The sequence below is a fragment of the Galeopterus variegatus genome, unplaced genomic scaffold, assembly GCF_000696425.1.
Source record: "Galeopterus variegatus unplaced genomic scaffold, G_variegatus-3.0.2 Scaffold3218, whole genome shotgun sequence".
NCBI lineage: Eukaryota > Metazoa > Chordata > Mammalia > Dermoptera > Cynocephalidae > Galeopterus > Galeopterus variegatus.
Window position 1 is genome coordinate 70,471 of NW_007729329.1, and position 27,740 is coordinate 98,210.

General features: G+C 47.8%; 1 protein-coding gene across 1 annotated transcript in view; it reads left to right on the top strand.

Annotated features, from left to right (window-relative positions):
- Positions 1–331: 331 nt before the first annotated feature.
- Positions 332–27,740, top strand: part of VWF (von Willebrand factor) — a 147,543-nt gene continuing 120,134 nt past the window's right edge. Inside the window, exons 1-7 of the mRNA XM_008584313.1 lie at positions 332–498; positions 785–993; positions 8,681–8,805; positions 23,111–23,327; positions 24,873–24,995; positions 25,721–25,832; positions 26,843–26,889. Of these exons, the coding sequence (XP_008582535.1) occupies positions 332–498; positions 785–993; positions 8,681–8,805; positions 23,111–23,327; positions 24,873–24,995; positions 25,721–25,832; positions 26,843–26,889 (1,000 nt within the window). The remainder of the gene's footprint in view (positions 499–784; positions 994–8,680; positions 8,806–23,110; positions 23,328–24,872; positions 24,996–25,720; positions 25,833–26,842; positions 26,890–27,740) is intronic.

The window sequence follows — 27,740 nt, forward strand, 5'->3', positions numbered from 1 at the left end:
AGATCGCATTTTAGAGAACACTGTCCTAGAGCACCTGCCACCAGTAGTTCGCTCGCTTTGATTTGCTGCCTTATGATGTACTCAGTTGCCCTGTGCTTGTCTTGCCTTTATACATAGATTGTAAACTCCCAGAAGAAAGAGGTCATGCTTTTACAGGTTTCTTTTGTGAAATATGAAAGCCCACCTGAGGGCTATGTATTCAGAAGGCAGCAATAAATATTTTTAGACGAATGGAAAGATGCATGAGTAAATGAGATTTTAGGGAGATTTTTGCTACTCACTTGTTAAGTCTTTTTCAGGCGTTTTCCACTGAGATAAGATTATAGAGATAATGATTATTAATACATTTGTTCATTTTTTGGGTAACGACTACTGTGGACTCTTTTCTTTTTCAGGGGACTTCCAGAATGGCAAGAGAGTGGGCCTCTCCGTATATCTTGGGGAATTTTTTGACATCCATTTGTTTGTCAATGGTACTGTGATGCAGGGGGCCCACAGGTAAGCCAGAAGCCCAGAATGTCTGAATTAGAAAGCACCTGGGGATCCCCTCGCACCCCACCCCCACATTTTTCAGATGAAGAAGCTGGGGCCCAGAGAGAGGAAGTAATGTGCCCAGAGGAAGCGAGCAGCAGGGCTGGGAGAGAGCCAGGTTTCCCGGCTGCTGCTCTAGGAGTCACTTTGCACCTGGTCTAAACGCTATAACACGGGGTTGCGAGGGACATGTGGAGGGACATCTAGGGAATGCACAAGAAGCCCACTTTTGAACCATTCCTCTGCCTTCCAGAGTCTCCATGCCCTACGCTTCCAAAGGGCTGTATCTAGAAACTGAGGCTGGGCACCACAAGCTGTCCAGTGAGGCCTATGGCTTTGTGGCCAGGATTGATGGCAGTGGAAACTTTCAAGTCCTGCTGTCACACAGATACTTCAACAAGACCTGTGGGCTGTGTGGCAACTTTAACATCTTTGCTGAAGATGATTTTATGACCCAGGAAGGTAAGGTTTTCTGAGATGCTGTTTCCCTGAAGTGTGGTTATGCCTTTTGCTTTCCTGCTCACAAACCTTCACTAACACACCTCCCCTGGCATTTAAGCCTCTCCATGACCTCACCTCAATTTATCTTGTGAACCTTGTCTTTTAGCATTTCTATGCAATGCTGAGACCTCTGGTCAAACCAGATCTTGGAGTGTCTCAAACCTGACCTTGTTCAACTTTGAATTCCCCATAGCAACTTACACATGGTAGATGGTTTGAGTAGAGAGCCTCCTGAGCTCACTCCCATGGCATGGCTGAAATCTATAAAGAGTGGTCCTCCCCACTGTCCAGAAAGACCAGTTTATGTGTGCATTCATGAGCAGTAGAAGGTAATATGGATAATGTAAAAACCACTATTAATCTTTAATTTTCTTTTGATATTTTGATGACATAAGCATTTAATCAGTGATGTTCCCTTGCAAAAGCTGAACATTTGTTCTTAAGTTATCCTTCTTCCTTATGACCCACCTAGCCTCTGATTAGTTGACTGTTCCTTTCATTGGACTGTGCCATGTTGGAAAATAGAAAGATCGTTTGTTTTTGTCTTCTCCAGCACTGATTTTTCAAACTTTTTGTTGTCCAATATATACACTTAAGTCTATACATTTTCCTCTAAATGCCACTTTAGCTGCACCACGCAAATTTTGATATGTAGCATATTTTCATTTTCATTTAGTTCTATGTATTTTCTAATTTCCATTTTAGTTATTTATTTTTGGCAGCTAGCCAGTACAGGGATCCAAACCCTTGACCTTGGTGTCGTCAGCACTGTGCGCTAACCAACTGAGCTAACTGGCCAGCCCCTAATTTCCATTTTGAGTTCTTTCTTAACCTATAGTGTGTTTAAAATTTGCAAATGTTTAGAATCTTAAAGTTACTTTCTTTTAACTAAATTACTATCTAAATTAAATTAGAAATTTGTGGAGACTTGCTTGTGGCCTAGCAATTTTTTGACATCCATTTGTCTATGGTACTGTGATGCAGTACTATTCTCTTTTTTTTTGCAATTGTTCTATGTTTATTTTTTTGCAGTTGTTCTCTGTATGCTCAGAAAGAATGCATTCTCTGTTTGGTGTTAAACTAAGTTTTTAAATCTGTATGTTTACTGCTTTTTGTCTGCTTCATCTACCATCACTAAGAGCTTTGTTAAATTTTTCTATAACGATGGTGAATCTGTCAATTTCTTCTTGTAATCTTCTCAAGTTTTGCTTTGTATATTTTGAACCCTATTATGTAACGACTCTCATCATTTGTAAAGTGCCTTAAAATCTGTCTAATATTAATATAGGTACTCTATACCTTTCTTTTGATTAGTGCTTGCTTCCATACTTTTAACCTTTCTGTGCGGTTTTGTTTTAGATGAGTCTCATACAAGCAGCACATAGCTAGATTTTATTACTTTTTTAAAGTCATATTTTCTGAGGTATAATTTAAATACAGTAAAATTCATTCAGTGTGCAGTTCTATGAGTTTTCACAAAAGTATCGAGTCATGTAATTACCACAATCAAACTATAGAAGTTTCATCACCCCCCAAATTCCTTGTGTCCCTTCGTAGTCGAACCCTTCCCCAGCTGTTCGCCCTTGGTAGCCACTGATCTTTTCTTTTCTTTTTTTTTTTTAAAAGATGACAGGTAAGGGGATCTTAACCCTTGGCTTGGTGTTGTCAGCACCACGCTCAGCCAGTGAGCAAACCGGCCATCCCTATATAGGATCCGAACCCGTGGCCTTGGTGTTATCAGCACCACACTCTCCCGAGTGAGCCACGGGCTGGCCTGATCTTTTCTTTTCTTTTTTTTTTTTTAAAAGATGACCCGTAAGGGGATCTTAACCCTTGGCTTGGTGTTGTCAGCACCACGCTCAGCCAGTGAGCAAACCGGCCATCCCTATATAGGATCCGAACCCGTGGCCTTGGTGTTATCAGCACCACACTCTCCCGAGTGAGCCACGGGCTGGCCTGATCTTTTCTTTTCTTTTTCCCTATAGTTTTGATTTTTCCCAAACTCACATAAATGTGATCATACAGTATTTAGAGTATTTTCAGCCTGGGTTCTTTCATTTAACACAATGCATTAGAGACTCATACATGTTGTTGCATGTGTCAATAGTTGGTTTCTATTATTGCCGAGGAGTGGTACACAATTTGTAATCCATTCCCCAGCTGAAGGACACTTCGTTGTTTCCAGTTTTGGTGAACAATGAATAAAGCCACTATAATCATATGTGTATAGACTTTCCCCCCTGTTTTTTATTGTTCTGTAATGCACATATTGTAAAATTTACTCTCTTAACCATTTTTATGTATATATAGTTCGGTGGTATTGAATACTTCCACATTGTTGTGCAGCCATCACCACCATCCATCTCCAGAACTCTTCATCTCGTAAAACTGAAACTCTATACCTATTAAGCAATAACTTCCATTCTCCTCTCCAAGCGCCTGGAAACCATCACGCTATTTTCTGTCTCTATGATTCTGATTACTCTTAGGTACCTCATGTAAGTGGAAGTGTACAGTGTTTGTCTTTTTGTGAGTGGCTTATTTCACTTTGCCTAATGCCTTCAAGATTCATCCATGTTTAACATATGTCAAAAATATTTTCTTTTTAAGGCTGAATAACATTCCATTGCATGTACATACCACACATTGCTTACCCATTAATCGATCGATGGACACGTGGGTTGCTTCCATGTTTAGGCTATAGTGAATAATGCTGCTATAAACATGCATGTACAAATACCTTTTCAAGACCCTGCTCTCAATTCTTTTGACTGTATACCCAGAGGTGGAATTGTGGGATCATATGGCAATTTTATTTTTAATTTTTTCAGGAACTACCATACTGTTTTCCACAGCAGCTATACCAGTTTACATTCTTACCATCAGGGCAATTTCTGTACATCCTTGCCAACACTTGTTATTTTCTGTTTTTTATTTTGATAGTTGCCATCCTAATACATGTGAGGTGGTATTCATGTATAGGTTTTTGTGTAGACACACGTTTTAATTTCTCTGGGTAAATATCTAGGAGTGGGATTGCCGAGTGTTATGATAAGTGCATGTTTAATTTGATAAGAAGCTGCCAAACTATTTTCCAAAGTAGCTATGCCATTTGCATCTCCACTGGCAACGTATAAATTTCAGTTTCTCTGAATTCTTGCCAGCATTGGTATTGTCAGCTTATTTTTTATTATCACAATTTTAATAGATGTATAGTGGTATCTCATTATATTTCATTATTATTATTTTAATGTATCATGATCTTTTCTGTCTTCTTCTTGTAGAGTTTTGCCTCTCTTCATTCATTTTGTATTAAACGTGTTTTTGATATCTTTGGGTTTAATCTTACCATCTTGTCTTGTGCTTTCTACCATCACTGCTTGTTCTATGCCACTTCTTTCCCTGCTACCCTCACTGCCTTCCCTACCTTGTTTGAATAAACCACTAAATTTGGCATTATTATTATAGCTTTACACAATCAGTGCTTGCCTAGATATGCCTTCGTGTTTAATAGATTCCTTGCTCATAATTTCTCCTTTCTTTTGGGTTCAATTTCCATTTTTCTTTCTTTTTTTTTTTTTTTCCTTGTTTACTGACCGGTAACAGGATCGCAACCCTCAGTGTCGCGCCTGCACCGGGGACCGGCAACGGGATCGCAACCCTCGGTGTTGCGCCCGCACCGCACTCAGCCAGTGAGCGGGAACTGGTCTCCACATGGGATCCGAACCCTCGGCGGGAGCGCCGCCGTGCTCCCAAGCGGCGCACTCTCCAGTGTGCCACCAGGCTGGCCCTCCATTTTTCTATAAAACAACCTTTAGTAGTTCCTTCATTCAGGGCCTGGTAGTGATAGCTGAGACAAATGCTCCCTCATTCTTCTATGATACTTTAGCTGGGTACAGAATTCTAGGATGACAGTCATTTCTCACAGTGCTTTGAGGATGGTATTCCACTGCTGCTGTTGAGAAGTATGTTGTTAGTCTAACTGTTATTTCTTTACAGATAATATGTCTTTATCTTTGTGCATATGTTATCTTTTTGTTTTTGGTATTCTGAAATTTTACTGTACTGTGTCCAGATATGGGTTTTATTTTTATTGTCTTGCTTGGGACTTATTGTGATTCAGATATCTCCTGTCTTTCCTCAGATTTAGAAAAATTTCAGTCACTCTTTTCCCTTCTGGAACTATTAGACATATGTTGAATACTTTCATTTCATCTTTTTTTCCTCTTTGCCTTAGTTGCATTTTTCTATCTCTTTACCCCTCTGTGTTGCTTTTTGGGCAAGTTGCTTAGATCAAGTGGTGTGCTCATGCTGGTTGGTGAGAACCAATTCTGTGCATCTCTTCCCAGCTTTGCATTGAGTAACATCATGTTGGTAGCTTAAAGGTGGCTATGGTGAGAGTATGTACACTAAAGAAATTAATACATGATGCATATGAGGGCTTTATTTTTTCCTGAAGAGCTGGCTTATCAGCACATCACTACTGAGATACATCTTCTAGTTCACTAATTCTCTCTCAACTCTGTTAATTTGCAGAAGATGTCTAATACTTCAATTGAGATTTCTTTTTATTTCATCGACTATATTTGTAATTTTAGAAGATAAATCTGGTTCTTTTTCTACTCTTATTTTTCTTCTTGTTTTGTTCTTTTATCAAATTTCAATTACTTCTTTATAGCAATAATTTTAGATATATTTGTTTTATAATCTCTATACAAAGATTCAATTATTTGAAGTTTTTGGAGCTCTAATCATGCTATTTTTGTGTCTGCTGACTCTTGCTTATAGTGGATTGTTTCCTATCGTTTATAATTTTGGATTGTGAGCTCATCTTTAGAAGGGTTTTATGTTAATTTTTAAAATGGAGTTAATGAATCTTACAAAAAGTATAAATCAGAATCTCAAATCTAGATGAGGGTTTTCCTACAGCTACAAATCTTCAGAGGAGACTTTCTTCCCCTCCTATCTAGAGCCCAGAGCAAGGAAACAAACTTTCTAACTTCCCTGTTTCTCAGGGTGGATTTTTGTTTCCTTTTTGTCTTTTTTCGTGTCCGGCAACGGATCGCAACCCTCAGTGTCGCGCCTGCACCTCGCTCAGCCAGTGAGCGGCCGGTCTGTATGTGGGATCCAAACCCTCGGCGGGAGCGGCGCTGCGCTCTCAAGCAGCGCACTGTAGCAGTGCGCCACCGGGCCGGCCCTCTCAGGGTGGATTTTATCTTGTCAACTTTCTCATGAAAGGTATAGTCCTTCAAGGGTCCTAGCTTCACCGTGGTCTCAGGTCTCCCTCCCCACATCTTACAGATCCAAGACTCATTTTAATCTCTACAGAGTTTGTAAAATCCAAGCCTTTGGGCTGGCAAGATTACTGCCCTCACTGTAGCACTCTGTAGCCAGAACATCATCACAGTTGCTAGTTCTCTTTTCAATTTTCTCTCCTTAGTCTTCCCCTCATCCTTCTTCCCTTCCTCCTCCTTTTCGTCTCTTGGAGTTCCCTTTACTGTTTTTGTGAGATCAGCCATGAATTCAATAGGACATTTGTCTATAGTAGTGGCACAGTTTTCAGATTTTTCTAATTGCCATATTGCTAGAAATGGAAGTTCCAGACCTAGAATCTCTCTCTTTCTTGTTCTAGGCTTTAAGGTTTAAAAAACTAAAAATGGGATCTATGCTATGAGGAAGAAGGTGGTGTTTGCTGGCGAGAAGTTAGGGCTCTGGTGATACTGTGGGAATCATCCTCAGAGGACTGGGGGTTTAGTTCTCCGTGGTTGGTAAAGACTCAGCGGTATTTGTCCCTAGTTAACCTTTCTCCCTGACTCCTGGGAGGCTGCCCAGCTTGGCTTTCACTCTGCCTCTCAGAGCTTTCTCTGAGCAAGAATATTTATAATCCCATCTACTGGACAGTCTTATGTCTCATTTCAGATTTAGCCCAAAAAAGTTTGCTTCATAGAAGGTCAGGGCTGGAAAGGATCTCAGAGGCCACCTGGTCTAGCCTCTCATTTATAAGTGAGGAACTGGGCACAATGAGATGATAGGACCAGCCCAGATCACACGGAGAGAAGGAAAGACCTTTCCCCACTCAATGCAAAGCTCTTCTCTGCTCGTCCTCACTATGGTTTGTTAGGAAGTGTCCCAGCCTATGGGGTGGAGTGACAGTATCCAGAGAGTGTTTGTCACAATGACAGGCACACAGCAGGCACTCCACAGATTCAAGTATCCTCATTGCCAAGTTAGGTGCCCCCCTCCCCCAATTGTTTCCTTCCCTTTGGCTTCTCCCACGTGTTAGTTTTTTGTGGCTCCCAAATTTCCACAGACTTAGTGGCTTAAAACAACAGAAATGTATTCTCTTACAATTTTGGAGGTCAGAAGTCTGAAAAGCAGGTGTTGGCAGGGCCACGCTCACTCCGGAAGCTCTGGGGGAGAATCTGCTCCTTGTCTCTCGTAGCTTCTGCAGGTGTCCCCTGACTTGTGGCTACAATGTCCCAATCGCTGCCTCTGTCTTCACATGGCCTTTTCCTCTATGTATGTCTTCATCTGATTGCCCTCCACCTATCTCTTACAAAAATATGTGTTATTGCATTTGGGACCCAGCCAGGTAATCCAAGAGCAGCGCTTCTTCTCAAGATCCTCAGCTTAATTTCATCCTTTGCCATATAAAAAATATGTACAGATTCCAGGAATTAGGAAGTAAATATGTCTTGGGGGGAGGTGGGGCATTTTTTCTGCTTATGCAACCCCAGATGCTAACTGACTATACTTCTGAGGCCTCACTTTTCTTTTCTTTTCCCAGGGATAGTTTATTTCCTATTCTCTAGGGGATTATTTGAACTTGAAACATGCTTTACTCCTCCAGGCCTGGCTACGCACAGGACCATTCATCCCAGTACTATGAAGGCAGCAGTGTTATTAGGCAGTTGCTTTGTACCAGGCCACCTTGGCCCCTGAGGCCCTCCCAGTCCGTGTGGGTAGCGGCAGTAGCGTGAATGCTGTACGTGTTAGAGCACAGAGGCCACGACAGCCCGGAGGCTGCAGTGACTTGGGGGCTTAGGTTCCACTCACATCCTTACCTTCGTTTTGCAAAAATATTTTGAGCATCTACAATCCACTAGATTAGAATCTAGAGATAAGAGACAGAGCCTGTGCCCTTAATTAAGGGGGTCAAAGTTGAATGGGGATGAATATAAGTAAAAAGAATTCCAGCCCTAAGGTGATGAGAGATTTGGTAGAGGGAAGCCCAGGGTGCTGCAGGAGCATAGAGAAGGGGCTCACCGGAGGGGCTGGGGGCGGAGGAGGGAGTGGCACGGAGCTGGCTCAGAAAGGCTCCCTGGTGGAAGTGGTCTTGAGCTACCACTGGAAGACTGAATGGGGACAGTAGAGGCAATAGGGGGAGGAAAAGGCTCTGCACAGAGGGAGAGAGGCATCGACCTCATCACCTCTCACCCGTCCTGCTGCCCATCACCCACCTGACATTGCTGCGCCCCCATGCCTGTGTCCTGGGGTGCTACGCTGAGTGCTGTACAACGCGTACTCCCCACCGTGAATGCCTGTTGTCTAATCTAAGAGGAGTTTGATTCGGGTAACAACAGACCTAGAGTTTTCACCTGGGATGGGCATAACTGAAGCATCACGTTCCTAAAACTTTGCTCCACAGGGACCTTGACTTCGGACCCCTACGACTTTGCCAACTCCTGGGCCCTGAGCAGTGGGGAACAGCGGTGCAAACGGGCATCCCCTCCCAGCAGCACATGCAACACCTCCTCTGGGGACACGCAGAAGGTGGGTACAGTGGCAGACTGACAGAGCCAACTCTTCTTCTTGAGCTGCTTATTAAGCCAGATGAATTTCAAACTGAGCACACTCATGGTATTATGTGCAGTGAGGAGGAGAAGGATTTTTATAATCTTTCTTTTATTTCCACACTTAACAGTTCTGTTGTTGGCTGGTGGTTCTCCCTTTCCTGTCCCCCATGTACACTAGACAGGGGTGAAATTAAGTCGGGGGGGTGCCTCAGTTGGTGAGGTGGGGTAGGTGTGGCCATGTATGTACCTCTAACATGGAAACAGGCCTTTGAGAGCTTATTTTATTTTGTCTTACTTTATTTTGCAAACACAGGCCAGCACAGAGCAAGTGCTTGGCAGATGTCCCCTCTCCTTTAGAGTGCAAAGGGATAGTCTCATTTACACATACGAAGTGGGAGGTGCAGACAGGATTTTCAAGTGGAGAACCTGATACCAAGGCCGGGTTGAGGAGGGAGACTGGGTGCTTTGTCTCCCGGAGACAAATGTTGGCGGTGGGGGAGGGGAGTGCAGGAGGACCTCGCTGGCTCTCCAGGGCACCTGTTTGTGGCTCCAGCTGTGTACTCGCTACTCACTTTGTTTCCTGGGTGCATTAAACTCCTTACTAACCAGTGTCCTGGGAGCAGCTTAAGAAATTATATACCAAGTTCTTAGTGTTGGGCTGAGGCCCCGAACATGCCAGACCTCCCAGAGGCACAAACTCCTTCCAACTCGGAACTCCTGGTTTCGATTGTTTACCTGCCTGTCCTCAGCCAATCGGATTGTGTTTGCCCATGAAGGTGGGGGGGGGGCTCCCTCCCTGGCTGGGAAGCACAATGACTCCTCTCCTGGGAGGTGATTAACATGGTCTTCTGAATTGTTCTCAGCCTGTAGTCCCGCTGGGCTCCTGGGTTCAGAAGTCAGGTCTGGTAAATGGGGCATCATCTACAGTGTTTGCCACTGTGGCTCCAAGGGCCATTCGGAGTGGCAGAGTGTTCTGTGTGGGGGAGATGGCATTGACCTGAGAACTTTCTTTGATAGCCGCCGGAATCTATTCCTCCACTTCTTTGGAGCTTTCTGTCTTTCCACAGAGTCAGCTCATTCTGATAGCCAGGTCATGTTACTTATACCTAGGGGATGAATGTTTCCTTGTTATGCCAACAAAACCCAGTGCCTCTCTCCCCTGGGACTGATAATGGCTTGTTTGGTTGCATGCAAATTTGCAGTTTTTTCAGTTTCTCAAACTGAGGGCAGGACTGCTGGAGTCTGGAGCATGAAGCTATAAATGCTTAAATAACTGATGATAATTTGCAGGTAAATCTACTACATAATGCACATTTTAGAAAGAAAGATTCTTAGGTCACTTTTTGTTTGTTTATTTTAAATTTGGCCAGTCTGGGGGATATCAGGAAGGGCTGAACCTTCTGAAGAGATCTTGGCTTTGTTCTGTTGTCCTATCTGCAGCATGAAGCTCCACGGTGCTAGACTTGGGCTGCAGCTGGCCCAGACAGTGCTCTTGCTAATTAGAAAAAGGCACCCCTTCCTCAAGACGCTTTACCACCTGCTGGGAAACTGCCATAATAAACATTAAAACTGTAGATATAATGTACATATATGTGTACGATTTCTACCATGTGAACAGTAGTCACTCAATGTGTTGCCAGATATGCTGTGTGGCCTGCAGCGCGACCTCGATGGCCTTGGCCTGGCTTCCCCTGGGAGGTAAAGTCACTGTAGTCATCATCACCATCCTCAGCTCACCTCCCCCAGAGTGGCAAGACCATCTCTGGCTTTTGCTGCTGCCATCAGAATGTAAGGACGCTTTCTTGCCTCTGGCCCCAAAAGCCCTCCTGTATATCTCCTCAGAGTTTGTCCTCAAGACCATCAGTCTTTACTGAGAAACTGAGTACATCTTGTTATTGCTCAACCTGCCAGTCAATTGTCCACCAGCAGCACCAACCTCAGACAGGTGTCTGGAGCAGAAAATTTATTTCATCCATGTTAGGAATCTCAGGCTCATAAGAAGTCAAGAGCTAGATAAGATTCTAGAAGATATCTAGTTCACCCCCCCCCACCCCCCCACTGCATGAATACTCTCTGCAAACTGTAACCAGACAGACAGGTTATGCTGTGATCTTGACTTTAAGAGTCTTTGAGACGCCCTTTGGATCTTTCCAGCTGCCTTGTGGAGCTCAGCCCTAGGCAGCCCTCTTTGGCTCCCTGAGAAATCCCTCCTTTCATTTTATGCCCACTTGAAGCTTTTGCACTGTCCCTTAGTGTCCCTGAATACTGGTGAAGCAAGGTCTTTCTTGAGTGGTTTCTTCAGGTCTGATTCAGGAGCTTTCATCCCACTCTGCGCCCATCCATCACCTAACAGCCCCAGACTTCCTGGTTTCCACTGATCTCTGAACTTGGAGTTTATTAGGTGAACACAGTCCTTATTTTCTTTTGCTGTCCGCGTCTGCACATTTTCTCACCTCCCCGCTTATCCTGCAGAACTCTCTTCCCCTCCTCTGGAACAGCACGCTGTTTACCTGTAATTCATTTCCCCCTAGGAAATCACCCGCTCCGCTTGAGCTAATTGTAAACACTCATGTTACCTTTGAGTGACAATACCATGTCTCAATAGCCCAAAGAGACACAAAATACCCGCTCTGTTGGGGACAAAGCAATTCACTCTTCATAATCCTCAATAAATATCACCCAAGCCTTTTATGTGCAAAGGATGTACTCAGCTCTTTTGATTATTTCTGCTTGGAGCTGCGCCAGAAGGGGAGCTCATGTTCAGCACAGAGGACCAGGCTGAGGTGTTAAGAGCACTGGCAGAGCTGGAGCTCAACGTCCAGGTCCACTCCTGTCCTCCTGCTTTTTCTCCCTGCCTCTTGCATTCATTTAATTGGGTGACCTGGCTGGAATAGACTTTTCTTAGAAATTGGGTGGAATTTTTTTACCTTCATTTGCTTGGTAGAATAGTCGTGATTCTTAGAGACAACTGTGGGGGAAGAATCTAGCCCAGGAAAGATCAATAACTCCCAAGGAAAGACGCTTGTAAGCCAGGATCCCTGGGGAGTTAGTTGTTGGATGATAGCACTGTGACCTGGTTTTATATACAGGGTGCCCAACACCTATACACCCCAGTGATGCTTAGCTCAGAGTTGGGGTTTGAACACAAGTACAAACATACCTTAATCCCTTCTGCAGAGAGAGAGCCGCTCCAGGTCTCTCTTTCTTGAGATGGGTTAGGGAATGAGGGCATATTTCATGTGCTTTACCAGGGCCCGAGAATCCGGCGTGCAGTCCCTGCTTTTGACCAGTTCTGTGTGTCCTTCTGTAAGCTGCTTTCCTGCTCTGTGTAGGAGCCAAGGGAGACTTTTCTGTCAACCCCTTGCAGGTTCTCTGAAAAAATCAGCTGACAAACACAGATTAATAGGAAAAAAGGCATAACAAATTTTTATTTTATTTTACTTTATCAATATACAATGTAGTTGATTTTCGTGTCCCTTTACCGATTCCTCTCTCCCTCCTCCGTCTCTCCCCTCCTACCCATCGACATCGTATCTGTTCACTTGTCTTAACAGGTTCAGGGAATTGTGATTGTTGTGTCTTCTTCTCTGCAATGTAGTTGATTTTCGTGTCCCTTTACCGATTCCTCTCTCCCTCCTCCGTCTCTCCCCTCCCACCCATCGACATCGTATCTGTTCACTTGTCTTAACAGGTTCAGGGAATTGTGATTGTTGTGTCTTCTTCTCTGCCCCCCCCATTTATTTGTGTATTTATTTATTAATTTATTTTTAGCTCCCACAAATAAATGAGAACATATGGTATTTCTCTTTCTGTGCCTGACTTATTTCACTTAATATAATTTTTTCTAAGTCCGTCCATGTTGTTGCAAATGGCAGTATTTCATTCTTTTTTATAGCAGAGTAGCATTCCATCGTGTAGATATACCACATTTTCCACATCCACTCATCTGATGATGGACATTTGGTCCAATTTGACTACAACATGTCTTGGAGAGAACCTTTTTGGGTTGAATATGTTTGGGGATCTTTGAGTCTCCTGAATCTAAAGATCTGTCTCTTTCCCTATACTTGGGAAGTTTTCTGCCATTATTTCATTGAATATATTTTCAATGCCATTTCCTTTTTCCTCCCCTTCTGGAATAATATTTGAGGGCTTAAGGTTGTCTGTTATCTCTCTTAGATTTTCTTCAATGTTTTTAATTCTTTTTTCTTTTTTTCTGTCTGCCTGTGTTATTTCAAACAGCCCATCTTCAAGGTCAGAAATTCTCTCTTCTGCTTGTTCTAGCCTGCTGGTTAAACTCTCTGTTGTGTTTTTTATTTCATTGAATGAATCCTTCAGCTCTGCAAGCTCTGCTATACTCTTTTTCAGGGCATTGATTTCTTTGTACATTTCTTCTTTCAGGTCCTGTATACTTTTCCTCATTTCATTGTGTTGTCTAGTTAAGTTTTCTTGTATCTCATTTAGTTTCCTTAGAATTGTTGCTTGAAATTCCTTGTCAGTCATTTCAAGGACTTCCTGTTCTGTAGGATCTAGAGCTTGAGAGTTATTATTACCCTTTGGTGGTGTGGTATTTCCTTGATTTTTCATATTTCTGGTGTCTTTCCTTTGGTGTTTAGTCATTGTGGCAGTGGATTTCATTGTCCACTCTTTTGACCCTAATGTCTGGTTAGGATCCTGCAGGGACTGCCAATTTGGCATGGCTGCCTTGGTGCCTGTGGGTGGGAGGCTCGGGCCTCTCTGGGCTGCGGGGACGGGCCTGGGCTGGGAGTCCCGCAGCAGCGCCTACCTGTTCTGATGCAGGTGGCTCGGGGCCCTGTGGGCCTGGCGGCTTTAGGGCCCCTCTGGGCAGCGTGCAGTGGCCTGGGCTGGGATTCCAAGGCATAACAAATTTATTTGATCATAGTTCTATGTGACAGGGGAGCCTTCAGAATGAAGACCCAAAGATATAGGAAAACTGTTCACATTTATGCTCAGGTTCTATGAAGCAGTGACAGCTGTGTAGAAGTGTGATTAGACAAAAGGGTGTGATCTGCTACTAATAGACTGGGGGGCGGGGAAACCCAGCAAGGCCTGTGCAGATTCTTCTTGGCCTCTGTGTGGCATTCCTTGCAGGGGAGGGTTAGAGTATAACTTTAGTCCTTATGGCTGATTTTGGAAAAGAGGAGTTCTGGTTTCTATGACCTGCTGTGGGGAAGAGAGATTCTAGTTTCTATGGCTTGCCTCGGGGGAGGATGAGACTGAGGGACAGGAGGGCAGGAGAAGGTCAGAAGAAAACTTGGCTTTTGAGGATGCTTCTTAAGGGCATTGCTTTCTGAGCCCCAACATCTGCATCTCACTCTTCCCTTCTCTAAGGTAAACAGGGCTCTACCAAACACCCAAATGAATAAGTACCCTTTCCTTTACAGCAAATTCACCCACCTGCATGCAGGGAGGGAGAGGGGACAGTGAGTCCACTGGCTGTGGTGGAACCGCGGTGACCTTGGCCACTGTTCCTGTGGGGGTCTAGATTTATGGCAGAGATCAGCAGCTGCCACAGGGTTTCAAATATTTCCCTTGAGTTAAACACAACTTGGCCTTTTAGGGTACTTATGTGAGGGCTGGATAAGGTCCTGGTACCCAAGCTTCCAATTCAAAGGTCTCCCTAACCTAACAATCTCAACATCCTTTAACAAAATATTTCTTAGGTGTCTTCATTTCCTTTTTCCTTACCCTGGGTGAGCACCAGAGTGGGCGAGGATCTGAGGGTGCCCGTCAGTACATATCTACTGGATGTTCTGTATAGCCCGGGTCATACTAAAAACGTGCAAGGTTGATCAAAGGACAAGACTCATAAGAGAAATTAAACCATGATTGAGAACCACACAAATGCTGCGTTGGGTCAAAAACGTCAAATTGCCAATTAAATGATGAGTGTCATGGCAGCTGAGTGGTTATTTTTCCTCGCTGGGAGCAGGATGGGTGGAGTGGTTCAGACTGGGCTGTTTTCTATCCCCAGAGTTTGCAGACCCCAAACTGGGGACCAGGGAATGGTGCCTGGCCCTTGTCCTTTCAGCCAGCTGAGCCCTGCCCAGGCCCCTGAAACCTGTTCAGAGAGACTGGGGCCAAGGGTGAGGAGGGTCTTTTGGAGGGCTCCGTGGCCATCTGTGCTGAGACATACCTAGTTACCCCGCTTCTCAGGAATCTGCACCCCAACTGTCTTAGAGAGAGGAATGTCCAACTCCGTAAACACCGTCCTCTTGGTGGAAATCTACCAGCCACTTTCATCAGGTCTTTGTGAGTCAAAATCTTGGAATGTGGATGGGAAACTCAGGCCAACCAGAAGTTATAAATAGAATAAGCAGCCTCCCCCATCCGTCCTTGTGGGCTGCCCAATGAGAAATATCTCCCTGCACAGGGGGTAATTCTTGAGCTCACCACTTTGGACCAGCTGGGGCTCCAGGCACCCCACATCTCTCCCAGGGGCAACTGCAGGGCACCCACCCCAGAGCTGGAAAGATCAGGGCCTGCACTTTATCCATTAGACTCCTTTCTTTGTTCACTTGAGTCGTCCCGGAATGCCCCCTGCCTCTCCTCTGTCAGCTGCAAGGAGCAAACACAATAGCACAGCTTGAGGTCTCTGGTTGTCACGCTCCCTTCTCCCCTGCCTGCCACTGGGGAGATGTGCTTGTTTTCTCTCTCCCTCGTTTGAACTGGCCAAGCGTCTCCAGGGAACAGGCCTGGTCTTCTTTAATGAACTGAAAACGTGATTAGGATGGGCCACGATTGGGTCTGCACACCCACCCAGGCAGGGTGAGGTCATGGCTGTGGGGCTGCGGCTGTGGCTATCTCCAGCCCCTGGCACTGCTGACAGGAGGTGAAAGAAGACAGAAGTAGCTGATGCCAGGCATTGGAGGCAGCGAGATGCTGAAGCATGTGAATTAGCTGACCCTTGTTTTGTGTCCCTGCCGGAATGGGTAGCAGAGAGCTGAGGAGAAGCCAGTGTTGATGGCAGGCATAGAGTGATGGTTGGGAGCATTTGATTGTCTTCCTGGTGTAGTCGCAATTTTATTCTGCAGCAACTGTTTAAGGTGGGCATTGCTATCTGTGTTAGTTAGGAGTAGGTCTAGCTGTGAATGACAGGACACCTAAAGTCACAATGGATTACACAGTACAGAGGTTTATTTCTGTCTCATGTGACGAAGCTCTGTGTAGAATGTCCAGGGCTAGTACAGGATCCCACATTGGGATCCAGGGTCCTGTCTCATTTCTCTGCTGTCCTCAGCATGGGGCTTCTATCTTATGGTACAAGATGCCCTTGTTCAAGCTTCAAGCATCACAGCTACATTCCAACAGTAGGAAGAGAAGAGACTAAGAAAGAGGCATCTTCTTCTTAGGACACTCCTGGAAGTTGCACATGGCCTTTCCATAGACACCTGGCTACTCCCAGCAGCAAGAGAGGCTGAGAAATGGATACTTTATTCTCAGTGTTATGTGCCCAGGTGAAAATTCAGCATTGATGATGCTCTGACCAAGGGAGAAAGGAGAAATAGATACAAGATAACTTTCAATCTCTTCCACATTATCTCTCTTTCACAGGTTGTTACTGAATTAGGCTCTTAGGTCCCAAAGTCATAGAAATGAACAATGTACCTAGCAGTAAAGCAAGCAACACTTTTTGAAAGAGGAGGTAGACTTATGCACAAGGGAGGTAGCTACAGGAAAGCTAGCTCCCTAAAAAGAGCAGTTCAGGGTCCTTTATAGGGAAAGGGGTTAAAGGGTGCAGGCCAGTGACATCATTCTGCACCTCTGGAGGTGTCCCATTCTGTTCTTCCTGGTTGCATCATGGGCACATGCTCAGTTAGGGCTTTGGTCCTTGCACCTGCTCAGTAGGTCCAATATGGTGGTGTTGCTTATTATTGTTACCCTGGGAAGGTCATTGCAGTGGTCACCTTGAAGCTTTGTGCACATGTGGGAACTCCTAAAGGGGTCTTAAGTTTAATCTGTAACTTAATTTTTACGATTATGGGAAACAAGCCTTGGGGAAGGAGTTTTGCAACTCAGTGAATATCTGTTCCGCTCTTATCTCGGTTTATTTGATCAGGGCTGTGGGGTGATCATGCGCCCTGGAAGTCTCATGACTGAGGAGTGGAAAAGTAACAAAAATGTCCTCTGAAGGGAAAATGGAGTCAGTTTGGTTCACAGGCCTAGCCTTAGTCTGTCTCAAGGTGAGGAAATGGGGGTGCAGGATGTGAGATACTTTTCTTAAAGTCACACACTTTGGAAGTGGGGTTGGGACTCTAGCCCAACCATGCTTCTAAAGCCTGAGTTATATCCACTGTACCATACTGCCTTCTAATAGGATTGTTAGGAGACAGGGTAGGGAGCGTGGGTGGAAAACCATGTACTTTGTGGTTTGGTGACAGGTGGAGGGGCTCTGGTGTGGAATCAAGGTCTGAGCCCCTGCTTGGTCACCCCTTTTCTAGTACAGAGGTTCTCAAACTGTTCAGTCTCAGGACCCCTTTACATTCTTAAAAATTATTTAGGACTCCAAAGAGATTTTGTTTATGTGGGTTATATCTCTTGATACTTACCATACTAGATATTAAAACTGAGAAATTAAAAACATATTTATTAATTTATTTAAAAAATAGTCCACCCATTACATTTAATGCAAATAACATTTTTTTTTCCTTTTTATCTTTTTTACTGACCGGTAACGGGATCGCAACCCTCGGTGTTGCGCCCGCACTGCGCTCAGCCAGTGAGCGGGAACCGGTCTCCACATGGGATCCGAACCCTCGGTGGGAGCGCCGCCGCACTCCCAAGTGGCGCACTCTCTAGTGCGCCACTGGGCCAGCCCAAATAACATATTTTTAATAGAAATATCTATAAATTCCAAACCAAAAAAATTTAGGGAGAAGAACGACATTGTTTTACAGTTTTGTAAATCTCTTTTATGTCTGGTTTAAGAGAGATGAGCTGGATTCTCATATCTGCTTCTGAATTCGCTCTGTTGTGAGATCACACATCATGTAAGCTCTGGAAAACTTGTGAAGAAATGAGGATGAAATGGGTCAGTGATGTCCTGGTGTTATGAAAACAGTTTTGACCTGTGGACTCCTAAAGGATCTGAGGCCTCCATAGGAGGCCCCTGGACCACTCTTTGAGAACTGTTGACCTAGTAAATCTGTGTCTCAGTTTCCAAATCTGAAAGGTTGTCTTTGTCTAACCTTTCTCTGAGGAGATCTGTGTTCTTTGAAGGTGTCTTCAGGTCTCTGGAGGGCCAGTTTGTGGCAGTGGGTGACGAGACGGTCTCTGAAACAACTTCATTTAGGTGGGCTGGGAGATCATCTTCAGCTGTGGAGGGGTCGTGGGTTTTGCATCAGCCTTTCCTTAAAGCAGAGAGAAGGGCAAAGGATCTGTGGAGGGCCTACCGGCAGGCATCTGTGAGTCAACCTCCCACAACTGAGTGTTGTCACTTGCTGGGCTGCCCACCCCAGCCCACTGATTTGCGCGACTACACCCAATTCCCACAGGAAAGAGGGCGTGGAAACACTGTTAAGCCATGGATAGCTTGGGTAGGGTGAGGCCAGTTCACCACATCCTGAAGTGGGTGGAGGACCCTGGGGCAGGTGAGAGGAAGGCGCCCAACGCACCTCACTTGGGGAACACACGGTAGGGTCTGAGGGCTTGGGCAGAAAATACAAGCTGATTCAGGGAGAGCTTGGTTGGGTTTGGAATATGACGGGGGCCACAGCTACCTGCTGAGAGAAGCTAGGGCCACTAAGCTAATAGAACAATGTCTGGAGGGCAGCTGTGCTTTTCCTGGGGTGTCTGTTGGCAACACTGGGCTGGAGTCTCCGGGTTTGGCTCAGCTGTAATTACTGTTTCTCCTCCTGCCTGTAGTGATACTGTTGGCTTTACCTAGCATGTCCTCCCTCCTGCCCTGCAACCTAAGTCCTATACAGCATCCATGGCCCTGCTTAGACTTCGTCACCTTTTTAGGAAGCCTTTCCTGGCATCTCGGTTGCACGTTTCTTCCAGCTGTGATTGGCTGCACCATCGGGAAGATACCCCTAAGTTGGGACCAAGCTTCCAACTGTTAAAGTACACATCCCCATGGAAATGCCTGTTTCGGGCAGATGGAAAGCCCCTTAAGAAGTGGAGAGCATGATTCACCATGGTTTTGCTCATTATTTTTGGGTTTGATCCAGCAATTCTTATTGCTGGCTGTGTGCACCCTGGGAATACAGCTCCTGACTTTGAAAAGCTTGCAAGGAAATGGAGGAGATGCCTCAGACATGGATAATTTCAGTATAAGAGCAGAGATGCCCAGAGGGCTGTGATAGCTCCTCACCCAGCAGGGTGGGGAAAAGGCAGCTGGCCAGAGAAGCCTTCCTGGAAAAGGTGGTTCCTGAACTGAGGCGTGGCTAGGAGTTAGCGGGGCCAAAAATGGGGGAAATGCGGAGGTCAGAGAGGGTGGGAAGAGGGCGGGTTCTCCGCTAGGCTTTGAGGGCCGGGACGAGGCTGCTTGCTTTCTATTATATTCCTTGTCGTGGCACAGTGCCTGGACATAGGAGGTGTGCGACAAAGGGACGAAACATCAGGATCTGTTCAGGAAACCACCAGGAATGGATGAGGTGGGACTAGAGAGGTAGGCTGGGGTCAGATCACGGAGGGTCTGGCTTGCCACCTTCCTAATGATCAAGAACTTTGGCCTTTAAGCCAGAGGTGGGACATAGTCAGATTTGTACTTTATATCGACTTGGACACACTGCTGAAGACCTGAGGCCACGCAGCCCATCCTTGCTGAGTGCATGTTTCAGTCACCACCTGCCTGCCAACGGCTCTGCCATGAGTCTGTAGTTCAAGATGTCGAGCTCACCTTGGACTTATCTCTGTTCCCGTCTCAGGACCCAGCAGGGCTACCTGTGGCGGAACAGGGAAGCCTGGGAGTGGCAGAGATGGCCAGCTAAATATGCCACTGTGGTACAGCTGCGGGGGAGGGCAGATCCGGCTGCAGGTGCTGGGCAGATGCCTGGAAGTCCTGCCTGGCTCTCAGACTGTGGTCACTCTAGTGGGCCATGTTCAGGCCAAGCTGACCAGTAGAAGACTGGAGGACAAGGTGGGAAGACAGACTTTTCCTTTTGTTTCTGTTGAGGAAAAAACCCTAGCCAGATTTCAGGTATTTAAGATGGAAGCCAGAGGAATGTTCGAAGAAGGGAGGTAGCCGTTTCTGCAGAAATCCACTCCCATCCTGTGGGCAAACAATAGGAAGAAAACAGCCTTCTTGCTAAGGCTTTCTATAAACCATTTAATGCCTCAAGGGACTTCCCAGGAAGTGTGCTGGAGTGCTGCTCCCAGTTTTCCCTGAGCAGGGAAAAGACCACAGTGGGCCAGCTGGAGACAGGCCGTGCTGGACTCTCCCTCCCCTCTCAGAGCCATGTGTCTGGTTGATTCTGTGTCCTGCCTGGGAAGAGCTCTCAGTTCCTAGCCCTTGCAGGAGTCGGTCCTGTGGTGCAGGGACTGCTCTGAGCCACAGACCAGATGATGGCAGCAGTCACTAGAGAAACCCCGTGGAGTTGCCTTTCTGGCTCCAGATTGTGGGTGGGGAAAGAGGTAGGCACGAGCCCAAGCATCTGGCCCTCTCTGGGACACCCTAGCTCCCCTCTGAGAGCTCAGCGTCCTCATGTCCTGGGCGGCATTTCTGATGGGGCAGACTGTGAGGCAGAACAGAGAGAAACAGGCACAGCCTCGGTTTCCTTCTCCGAGCAGCAACTTGCCAGCGAGGATGGAGGTTCTTAGATCTACCTATTATGAAGGGGACAAGTTCCTGCCCCATTCCTTTCAAGAAACCCACATTGTTCTAAATAAAAAATTAACCAAAGCACCCCCTCTGTTCACCAGGGAGCCCCACGATACGAGTTAAGTGCCACGCTCATCCAGGTGCAACCTAGGGAGATGCCACTAGAGGGAAAGGGACAGAGGTGTCCTGTCCTGCTAGGGACCTGCTCACCATTCTGGAGGATAAGCTGGATGGCAGGAGGGACAGTGGTAGGGACCTCTCAGGTGGTCAGGAGACAGATGACGATGGTGCTATGGGGTCACTGTTTATTTGGATAAACCTTGTATGTGCATTGTTCCATTTAACCTTCAGTACGGTCTTGCCAGGTGAGAACTTTGATTGTTCTCCCATGTTACAGAGGAGGCGGGTCAAGCAAAGGGCCCAAGCTCACACAGCTGGTGAGCGCATGAGGCCCAGGCGGGTCTGAGGCTGTGGAGTCAGAACGAGGCCCAGCCCGCCTGCCTACATCCGCCACTCTTCCTGGTCATTGTCTTCAGAGACCTCAGTTTCCCCTGGTGTAAAACACTCAGGGGGGCCAATGGAGAGACATGTAGCCACCTGAGACCACGACGGTAGCCCTCATTCAATGATGGCCTCCTGGGAGCCGTGTGTCGTCATGCCAACCCCATGCCACAGCACGAGCATGGCTGTCATTGCTTACTCAAGGACACTTGCTCCAATGAGGCAAATGGGTCTGTCTACGTCCCCACTGCCAGTGAATGTGGAGCTGGGCTTCAGTGAAGCCTGGGTGTTTTCACAGCCATGCATGGGTGCAGACGCAGCGGAGGGAATTCAGGAAGGTGGGGCCACGGGGGTGCTGCTGGCGGCCCCCGTCCACGAGGCTGCCTGCTGTGGCCTGGATGGACCTGCTTCCTAAGGCAAGTGGGAACCAGCTGCTCCTGGCTCTGTTTGGGCTGGCTGGGGCCTGGAGCTCCCCCTGGTGCCCTAGGGCCTGCTGTGATCAGGGTGCAGCTGTGACATTCTGCCCTACTTGCTGGGGTCTGAGCTAGACTCCGTGCAGGCCAGGTAAGGGGCAGAACACTGATGTCCCTAGGACCACAGAACGCCCCTGGTGCTGCTGGAGTGGATCCTGAGGACGGTGAGCTCACTGGGTTAAGTTTCTATTTCTCTAGGCCTTCCACAGTGCCACAAAAGAGAGGCCCTGGCCTGGCTTTTGGCTCCTGATATACATAGGTTTGCTCTGGAAATCCTTTGTACCGTTTGAGCAGATCAGATTTCCCTCTCCTCAAAACTGATCATTTCTCTCCTGTTTTTTAGTGACCTCTTTACAAGCACTGATTGGCTCTGGTTTACCCTTCAGCACCTAGCCCTTCCATTTAGATACTCTTGTACTTTTTTTTTTTTAGCTGAAGGTCATAAGTCCTTTCACTAACTGCTGGCTTCCAGTCAGAGAACATGCGCATGCATGAAAGAAATTATGTGTGAAAAAAATTGTGGGGATCATTGATGTCAATAATACCGTATTGTGTCAAATCTAAGACATTATTCATTTTAAGGCACATTGCTCTATGTACCACTAAGAAAGAAAATCCTGCCAGTTAAAGTATGATATCCATTGTAAGATGCACCCCAAACTTCAGACATGCTAAACTGAAAAAAAATGTGCATTTAGAATTCTTAAAGCAAAGAATGTAGAGATGTTTATAAGTAAAACATGTGGGAGTGTTTATGCTAGTGAATTAGCAGAAGTAATAAATGATAATTCCAAATGAGCCCTGTGTTCTTAGGTTGAGGGTATCAACAAGGTAAGACCCAAGAATAGCCCTTGCCTGGTGCAGAACACCTGGTACATTTCACAGAATCCTCAAGTGCTGTTGCTGATGAGAGCTGGTCCCTTCCGGTCCCAGCCCTCGCCTGGAGAATGTTCTAAAAAACACGTTGCTGAACCCCATTCCCAACCTACTGAACTCACAGCTCTGGGGGTGAGGCCCAGAAATCTCTACTTAATAAAACTACTTGTCCCACTCCCTCATTTATGGTGAAGAAAATCAAGGTGAGGGAGAGGAGGTGACCGGGTCAGAGCAGAACAGATGTCGAAAGCTCTACTGGACTTGAGCCACCCAGCCCAATTCCAGGCTCTTTTCCCTCCCCTCCCTCTCCCCTCTTGCCTTACTTAGGACACTGCCTGCCACAGCCGTCCGAGGGCCTTGGACTCTGCATTTCCAGGGCTCCGTCTAGGACGCAGCCTTGGGTTTGCTCAGCTTCCCACAGCGTGGGCCCCTAACTTTCCTCTGACCGCGGGGCTGATGAATTTAACACAGTTGATGGATAAGCACCAACTGGGTGCCAGGCTCTGTCCTGGGTCCTGAGGGTGCGTTCTTGGTTTTCCCAGCAGGGCTGAGTCTCCTCCGTGCCACACTTGGAGATGCCGAGAGATGGCGCTGTGGCGCGAGCCACCTGTGTGCTGCGCTTGCTGAGGTGGCCTCTCTTTCTGCAGGGCCTGTGGGAGCAGTGCCAGCTTCTGAAAAGCGCATCAGTGTTCGCCCGCTGCCACCCGCTGGTGGACCCTGAGCCTTTCGTGGCCCTGTGCGAGAAGTCGCTGTGCACGTGTCCTCCAGGACCAGAGTGCCTGTGCCCCGCCCTGCTGGAGTACGCCCGCACCTGTGCCCAGGAGGGCATGGTGCTGTATGGCTGGACCGACCACAGTGTGTGCCGTAAGTCGGCTGCCCTTGGGCCTGTCCTGGGCTGGTGTCACTCAGGAAGATTTGGGCTGTGTCACAATTGTTCACCTTTCCCACACCGCAGTCAGCCAGTGCCTGGACCCGTTTCCTGAGTGGCTCCTGCCCTCTCCCACCTGGTCCCATGAGTGCTGGCTGCAGAGGGAGTCCCCTCCCTCGATGGCTGAGGCCAGGTGGACAGATCTTTCCAAGGTCCACATCCCGTCCCCGCCTCTGTTGTCATGCCACACTTCCCTCCCAGGAGAGCCATCCCCTGGACTCTGCTTCCGACCAGATCTCAGCAGGTGTGACTTCAGTTTATGTCTTCACTGTCCGCCTGTCTGGGTTGACGAAGAGCAGGGAGTTGGCCAGAGTCTCCCCCGTATTAAAGCAGCCTCTCTCCTCCGGGTGCAACACCCACTGTTCCTTCTGCGTCACCTCATGGTGCTCGGGTTTCTCATCCTCTGGTCTCGTTGGGTCCCTAGTCATCGCCACCATCCCCAAATGATCATGACTGAGTAGGGGCTTCTCCCGTCACCTCACAAGAAGCCCCGTCTCTCCCCAGACCTTACACTGACCAAGAGCTGTGCAGATGGACAGCCAGTCTGCAATAATTATAGACATAATGCGAACTGCTGGAGACAGACGAGCTGGCCGAGTGTGTACACTGCGCACATGTGTTTCAGTGTGTGCCAAACGGCTTCCAGATGAGAGCTTGCAGCTTTGCTGGGGCTGTGGGAAGGTGGGAGTTAGCACTGGCTTCTTCCCTGTAAGGTGGAATTGCAGTTTTTTAGTGGCCGTCTTTAGTTGTAGAGACACCTGACGTAGCTTAGAGAAGGGGTTGGGGCAATTGCTTGTTTTTGGGAAGCACAGAGAAGAGTGTTGGCATGCCCTGGTCCTCTGGTCTGCCTGAGCATGAGTCAGCCGGCCACGTGGTAGAGAGAGAAAGGAGGAGAGCAGCCCCCACCTGCGGGCAGCCGGGTCCAGTGGGGAGCACAGAAAGGCACGTAGGTGACAAGGCTCCGAAGGCAGCCCTGCAGCGAAGCGGAGGTACACACGGAGTGAGTGTCACCGTGCAGGCAAAGTGAGCATGAATGGTGTGTGCCCTGCGCTGGGTGGGGCACTGACTGGGGGAAGAGAAGCCCTCACGGGAGGCATGTGATGGCGACACCACTGCTCCTCGCTTGGTCCCAGGAAGGCATTCCTCTTCAGGCCAGAGGAGTTTAATGTCACCCTGAAAGGGTTAGGTTGGGGGGACAGAGCACAGAGGAGCAAAAGAATGCCAAGTTGTCCCTGGAGAACAGATGGCGAAGGGGAAGGGGGGTGGTCTTCGCCAGGGTCTCACAAGATGGGTGTGTTTCTGTGGGGGACAGTGGCCTCAGAGGGGCTTGTGGGCCATTGGGGCAGAGATGGCCCCAGGGACTCTGAAGATGGAGGGGGGCAGTCAGAGGGGCCGAAGGAGACCATGAGTATGGTGCGGCTTCTAAGACGCTGTGCTGGTGGGGACTGCTCTGGGGACACCCCTTTCATTTTCTCTTCCAGGCCCAGCATGCCCTGCTGGCATGGAATATAAGGAGTGTGTGTCCCCATGCCCCCGCACCTGCCAGAGCCTGCATGTGGACGAGGTGTGTGAGCCGCAATGTGTGGACGGCTGCACCTGCCCCGGTAATGACCTTCCCACCTTAGTTACAAACCCCAGACCTTGCCCGTGCTCTTGGCCCAGGAAGCAACGTGAAGACTGCTTGCGTTTGATCCCTGTTGCTGAAATCAGAAGACTTTTATTTAGTTTTTACAAGTCTTTGTACAGAGGGACCAGGATTGAGCTGGTTTTTATTTTTAATTTATGTTTTTACTGTTTTAATGTATCCATGAAAACCCTTGTGTCTAGGGAAACAGGTCTGGGCCCCAACAGACACTTTATTTGGGGAGCTTGTGGCCCGATCTGAGCTGCATCTCTGTGTTCTCAGTTGGGGGTCAGGGAACTTGTCTGGGAGAAAGACCTTTTAAATGTTTCCTGGGTTTGCCGTGTGAGCTCAGCTGAGAAAGGGCTTTGCAGTAGAAAGTCTTTCTCAGGGGAGACTTTGTGAGCGTTAGTGAAAAGCCCTGCTTAATCATTGAGAGTGGGACCTGTGTGTTTCGATGCGTGACTTCTCCACTGGAAGACCTTGAGCAAAACTCTCAACTCCATTTCTTCATCTGGAGAGTGGAGATGAATAATATCCCTCCCTCAGGCTGCAATCTGTGAAAGATAAACACCACGCAACACGTTCTTTGCACTTCCTGGGAGAAGCCCTAAGCCGATGATCGCCCATGGGGATGGGATTCTATACTTGCAAGAGAGTAATGAGGTGGTAGTGTTGAGATCTTTGTCTTGATGCCCTTAAACCCAGAGGGACAGCTCCTCGATGAAGGCCGCTGCGTGGACAGCACTGAGTGCTCCTGTGTGCATTCCGGGAAGCGGTACCCGCCAGGCGCCTCCCTCTCTCGAGACTGCAACACCTGGTAACTGGGGTGGCCTGGGGGAGCTGCCCAGGGACTTTGGGAGGGGAAGCTGGGGCAGTAGGGACAGCGGCAGGTGGAAGAGGACCTGGTCTGGGCTGAGGGAAAGAGACTGAGGTGGGCGGAGGTGGTAGGGGTGGTGGGGGTGGGGTTTTGGGACTGGCGTGGAAGGCAGTGGTGGGGGACAAGGATTATATCACAGATAAGCCCAGAAGAGGGGGGTGGGTCAGGAAGGGAGGATCCTTTACATGCAGACAACATCTTTAGCTGTCCCTCCAAACCGTGCTTTCATCAGTGAGGCTCTCCCCCTGCAGAGGGACTATGGAGCAATCGGCAAGCAGCACGCAGTTCCTTCTCCCCTGGAAGTCTCTTGTCTACTGGGTGCAGGAACAGCAGTGTCCAGTGGAAACTCACTGCCCTCCATGGCTCCCTGCAGTCAGCCAGGCCCCTCCCTGCTCCTGTCCCTGCTTGGCTCAGGTCATCTCCCCAGGAAGCTCTCTGGATGTCACCTCTGCCTAGCTCTGCCGTCCCCTGCACACTGGGGAGAATAACTCCCGCTTTTGCCCCAGGCCTCTTTCCTTTGCTGTCTGTCCCTGCTTGGCAGCCTTGGGCACTCGCTGAGGCTTCAGGGAGCTGCAGCTGGCTGCCAGCGTGCTTCTGGGTCTTACCCCTTTCCAAGCTTTCTCTAGCCTCTTCCACCAGCTGTGTGGGGTAGAGGTTTGACTTCTTAGCACCTGAGTAGACTTTCAGGGATACCAGATACCTGGGTTTTCTTTCTTCTTCTTTTTCTCTGTCAGGGTTTCTTCCCCTTAGAAACATCTCCAAGATTCCTTTGTGGTCAAAGCCCTGCCCTGCACAACTTTAACCCGTAAAACTCCTCCTCTAGCATCGGCTCTTGTCTTCTCGCAGATCCCGTCCTTTGGGAGCTGTGGTATCTGTGGTGAGCTCTAAATCCACTTGTGTACCCTCATGTTTGCAGAACTACCAATGATGTGTGCTTCTTTCCCTGACAGCATTTGCCGGAATAGTCTGTGGATCTGCAGCAATGAAGAGTGCCCAGGTAGGCGTCCCTCCCTCCCCCCCCTGCTCTGGAAGGAGCCCGAGGGCCACACAGCCAGGCAGGGGGAAGTCGGCCCCTCTGCACGGGCTGGACACAACCGTCTGACCGTGGCTCTACTAACCCACTCACGGGCCACATGAGGAGCCCTGCAGAGGCTGAAAGGAGGGAAGGCACCTGGGCTAAGGCTTACTGTCCTCTTCTCGTCACCTGTGTGCTCGAAGGATTAAAGTTGATGAGCTGCAAAGCCTGGAGGGTCGTGACTGACTAAACAGAGAGGATACAAATTCTTTGGAAAAATAAGAGAAAGAAGAGGCTGGCAATCCTTTAGGCTTGAGGTGGCAGTTTTAATGGAATTTTCTGGAATGCCTGATAAGACCAAGAGCTCGGAGAACAAGGCCACCCAATGCCTCCCCCTACCCACGGCCGCCCTGGAAAATCTGTTTAGGAAAAATTGTTTTATAGCCTCTGCCCTTTGCTTTCTCCTCTGTTGGGTCCCAACTGTGTTCTATTTACTGCAAACGTGTCCATTCAGAGCTCCCTTCTGTCTCGTGCCCCAGTGACCCTAGACTTTCCCTTGTGGTCATTCACATAACGTTTCTACGCACTGGGCACCGTGCTAAGTACCTTATGTGTATGAACTCATTGTTACAACCTACGAGACAGGTACCGTTGATTCTCATTTTACATGAGTGCACAGACCCAGAGAGGGTAAATAACTTGTTAAAGTCACACAGCTGCTGAGAGGCAGAGCCGGGACTCAAACTCACAGCCCCTGACTTCTGTCTTTGCCTTTCCCTTTCCTCTCCTTCCTAGTCCTAGACTTTGGTGGGCTGGGATGGGGTTGAGTTTGG